At 39.9% G+C, this 4929-nt stretch overlaps 1 protein-coding gene across 1 annotated transcript; it reads right to left on the bottom strand.

The window, feature by feature from the left end:
- Positions 1-126: 126 nt before the first annotated feature.
- LOC107282377 (lutropin subunit beta) lies at positions 127-3622 on the bottom strand. Its single transcript, XM_015810147.1, has 3 exons — positions 3608-3622; positions 2132-2368; positions 127-1063 (listed from the first exon to the last, which is right to left on the bottom strand). The coding sequence occupies exons 1-3, from the start codon at positions 3620-3622 to the stop codon at positions 833-835; spliced, it is 483 nt and encodes a 160-aa protein (XP_015665633.1). The 3' UTR covers positions 127-832.
- Between the last annotated feature and the right edge of the window lie 1307 nt (positions 3623-4929).

Genomic DNA, 4929 nt, shown 5'->3' with positions numbered 1-4929 from the left:
AAGTTGGTCTTTCCTTAAATTAATTCTGTTTCTCACTCCACCCATTGCAGTTTTAGGAATATCTCCCATTTCTACTGTGCTTTATTGCACGCTAAAAGTTCAGTCCAGCCTTCCAAGTTCCCCAGTGGGTTTTCACTTTGGTATGAAGAGATAATTGAATGAAAGGAAAGGGAAAGTAAAAGTGATCCTATTGTGAGGTATGTTGTGAAGTTCTGGCCCAAGCTCCCAAATATCTCAAAAGAGCGTATATTTAATGATCTAAAATCTTTCGAAGGAGAAGGAGCTATTTTAATAGGTGGACAAAGGGGAAAAAAAGGTATGAGAGGGTTCTTTTCCTCAACCTCTCACATTTGAGATGTGTTGGCCTACATCTCCCATTCTCCTCAATAATTGGGAGTTCAAAAGCTTGGAACCCTAATTCAAATATCTCATCTCTTCCTTCCTTATGTTTCCCACAGCAACCCTTCTGGTTTACTGCTGTCCAAATTGTAGCAGCTGTATACATTGTAATCAAATTAGGTTTCCAAATGCATAACTGTTTGACTTTGCTTTCTAAAACACAGGCTTGTTTTTTAGAGCAGAAATATAAATCTAACACCAGGATGTTACAATTAATTTAGAGTTTACACTGTTCTCAGAAGCAGAGATGGGATAAGATTATAATCAGGATGGGTTCCTGTAATATATGGTCTTGTTAGAAGACTGAAAAGGAGATAGAGTGAGCATGAACGGACTGGAATGCAGGATGTCAGAGTTCCATTCAATAAAGCATCTCTACAAGTATGTGCATTGTTGTTGGCCTAGCATGGCATTTATTAGTCACCCTTTTTTATTAGGCAAGACGATTTTGGTTGATACAGGAGTCAGGCCCAGTGCCCTGAACAGTACAGTCACTGGAATCCATGTTGCACAGGTGACAATGACAGCTGAGAGCTACAGGATAGGTAAAGGATGGATCAACATCTGGGGGACAGCCTTGCAGAAGTGCAGTCTCATATTGTATTTCTTTGTAAGTGCAGACCTTTTGGCTGAAGGAGGAGAAGATAGGCTTCCACGGCATTTCCTGTAAAAGAGAGAGTGGCTAGACATGACAGGGCTTTCTTTCCTACTCTTTCACAGGGCAGCATCCAAAAATGTCACTGGTACCATCCTTCTGTATAGTGTTGACCTAATTTCTCTTACCTGCCCATTCTCTTACCTGCTCCAGACATGCTGCTACTAGCAACTTCCAGAGATCCCTTCTCAATGCTATCAAAGCTGAGGAATTGGTTGGGACATTAACTGCCTTTGTAGTGAGTAGTAGGAAGATAAAATGGCAAACTGGGCAGCAAAGTGGTCAGCTAAAGGCAAATAATGAAGAACTAATACTCTCCAAATAATATCTTCTATCTGGGAAACTAAGGATGCACAAAGCCTCTGATAGGAAGAGGTTGCCTGTTCTTCCAGGATGGAAAGCAAAGCCTGCTAGGCTGTAATATGTAACAGGAAATGCATAATTCAGGGGCCATGTGTAGTTTTTCCCCCAGTGGTACGGTAGCGAAGCAGGTGAAGAGTAGTAACGCCTTGAGTCAAATAATTGGCCCTATTTTATGAAGGTTACAATGTCATTTCAGCCTTAATGTTAAGGCCCCAAATGGCTCCTCCCAATCCCCTTTCTGGGCTAATGCTTAGATAACACTTAATGCAGGATTCATCAGCCCATCAATTGCAGATAATTCTCAGAACATCCCCAACAAGACATTTTGTCAAATTAACCACAAACAGTTCCAATAAGCATAATCTACATCTACAAGATTTTAGAATTCTCTTCAAAAGTCATCAAGGGGAAAAAACTTGACTGGAAACCAAGGCCAAATTCCCTTTCCTGGCAACTTTACCTTATCTGTCCATTATGCCTCTGGGTGCAGGAAACAAACAGTAGCAGCCCCACTTAGGGAAACGTTTGCTGTGACTGAATGCAGGTTTCTTCAAGTCATTGCATTGTCTTGAATCTTAAAAGGGTGCTGGGATAAAGGCTAGCTTTCTCATCTAGGTGCCTTCCAGGTATATTAGCCCACACCAGGCATCATGGCCATCTGTGCTAGCTTGGGACAAGGAATGTTGTCCTAACACTCCTCCCTCGTATACCCACCTTGGTCTTACAGTAACCACTACAGATGGAAGTGGTGATGGCCATGCAGACAGGGCAGCCATCCTTCTCAGCTGCAATGGTAGCATTGACAGGGCGGCAAGCTTGGTTACTGCCGGCCAAGCCATTTTCGTGAACGACACAGTGAGTGGCAGCCAGGAGCAAGAATGTTGCTAGCAATGGATTCTTTGCCTGAATGTAAAAGAGGGAAGAAATGAGGAAGATTTCATAGTTTTGGCATCCGTTTCAGAACATAAGCCTATAGCATAAGCTCTAAGGGATGCTGTGCAAATGGGACTGATATTGTTGGGCAGCATGCACGTTTAATAAACTATTATTATAGCTTCAGTAGGTAGTCTTCTGTCTGCTGGGTCTGCTTTACTATTGTTTAAAAGTCATGGTCATAAGAGACAAACATAAATAAAAGACAATACCTCTGAGCACATTCTAAGACCCAAAGTTTGTTGTTAGCACAAATATTGAACTGCACAGATTACAAGCTTTTCACACAAAAGTTCATTCACAGTGACTCCTAAATTAGGCATCTAATTTAGATATGCAAATAGTGTGACTATTCATAGTAAATTTTTTCCAGATCACTGCCCATTGCCCAAGCCTCAGCCTTTTTGACCACAAAGTCACTGGTATGCCCAAAAAACATTTGGATGTTAAGCTGATTTTTTTAAAATACCACAAAAATTATTTAATAAATGAACAAAGGTGCCAGGATTGTATTTCTATACTTATACTAAGAGAAGTGGGGGACAGAGAGTAGCTGCAGCCTACTATTTATGGAAGGATTTGGTGCCCTTCCTGAACTTGTCCTTCTGTTTATTATTTGATTTTCAATACCACATAACTGAATTAATTACATGAATCTAAATATTTAACATAAAATATAGTTTTTCTGAGTATATAAGATACCAAAATCTTTGAAAAAGATCTGTTTTGTCAATTGTCTCAAGCAGGTATTTCCTCAAAAGAGTTCATATAACTGATCCATGCTTGCTCAGTAGTGCCTAGTGAAGCAAAAGCACCACAGAATATTTCTTTTGACCAAAACATGTAGAGCAACCTTTCCCCACTTTTGTGTTCATCACAACTTCCAGAATTCCTAGCCTGTATGGCTACTTTAGATGCATCCAGCTTATCCAGAGGGCAAACAGTTGGAGAAAGCAAATATAGATTTATTGGATGTGAGAGCTGGAAAGAATTGTTCAACTTCACTCTGTTAGTGAAGGCTTTTGTATTTATAGTATCCTTAACAATGGGTTACCTAGACTCTGTTCAAAGCAAGCCCACCAATTCTTCATGTAGGTAGTCCCTAACCACTGGGAAGCTTCTATTAGCCAACAGTTAACCTTTTTGCAATTTCCTATTATGCTAAAGCAACATCTCTTGATCTGCAACCTCAGTAGATCATGTTAATGTGCAAGAACGATCACTGACCCAGCTATCTGCCTCCTCATTTGTACATACCTGCATCAGCTTCATAGCGTCTCCAGGGCTGTCCTCCAATTGTAGTGTACCTGCCTCTCCCTTGCTTTTTTATAGGGCTTTCCCCCTCCCATCATACAGCTGATTAAAAAAGATTCAAGGGCAAAAATCTAATTAATAACCAGGATGCAACAACAAAGGATTTTAACAGCATAGTCACAGTTCCCTCTGGAAATATTCATTAAATATTGGCTCCTAGATTAAGGAGCCAACACTTAACCAATTTCATTTCAATCAGTGTTTCAAGTCTATCTATTGATGTATCTTCATTTAATCTGAAAGTTGCACAGCCTGCTGCACTTTCTCCATCCTAGTTACTTTTCCATCTTTGCAGCAGCACTGTGAAGTGGGTATAGCTGAAAGAGATTGAGCCAAGCTCATTCATAAACATGAATGGAGAAAAAATTAAGCTTCCCAATCTTCTATGGGCAGTAACCTGGGTACTATATTACAGTAGGGCTACCAGATCTGAGCTGCAAAAATCCTGTTGATCACCAATTGGGGGGAAAGAGTTTTCTGTGGGTTTTTTTTTGCTGCTGGCTAGTAATGATTTACAGTCAGATCACAATGGTCTTCTAGCCAGGATCTGTATCTGGCAAGTTCATTTGATGCTGTGGAGACTAGGACAGAACTCAAGTTTTATGAGCAGGAATTGGGATCAAGATGGTTAGAATATGAGGATCAAAAGATATGTTGTAATAACAAGAATAAATGAGTTTCAAGCATGAGGTAGGTCTTAGAGCGAGGAATGCCCTGGGAAACCTGAATCCTTTGTTAGTGGAAAGATGAAATGTCCAAATAATAATAATATTTCGTTGGTGGAAATTTTGTATTCTGTTCTTTGAATGGAATAAGAATAAATTGCTTATGCTGGTGAGGAAAAGGTATTTCCACCAACGAAATATTATTATTATTATTTGGACATTTCATCATGACTCCATCTACTCATGATGTATTAAATGCTTAGATTGGTGAGTCCATGTTCTAGGGAAGAAATTTATTTATTTATTTATTTTATATATTTAAATTTATATGCCGCCCTTCTCCCCATGGGACTCAGGGCGGCTCACAGCATATTAAAACATTGTACAAAAAAAGAAAAAAATTTCCCCTGCTAAAAACCAATTAAAATCCAAATATTAGTAGCTGTGGCTCTTTAAAATTGTTTAAAAATTGTCCCTATTTAAAACTCACCTTAGGTCAGGCCCGCTTGTTGAAAAAGCCATGTCTTGAGGGCGCGGCGGAAGGTTAAGAGATCCGGAATCGTCCGGATCTCGGGGGGTAGTTCGTTCCAGAGGGTGGGG

Source organism: Protobothrops mucrosquamatus, unplaced genomic scaffold, assembly GCF_001527695.2.
Source record: "Protobothrops mucrosquamatus isolate PMUCROS unplaced genomic scaffold, P.Mucros_1.0 scaffold7, whole genome shotgun sequence".
Classification (NCBI taxonomy): domain Eukaryota; kingdom Metazoa; phylum Chordata; class Lepidosauria; order Squamata; family Viperidae; genus Protobothrops; species Protobothrops mucrosquamatus.
Note: the sequence above shows the minus strand (reverse complement) of the source record. Positions and strands in the feature narration are given on the sequence as shown.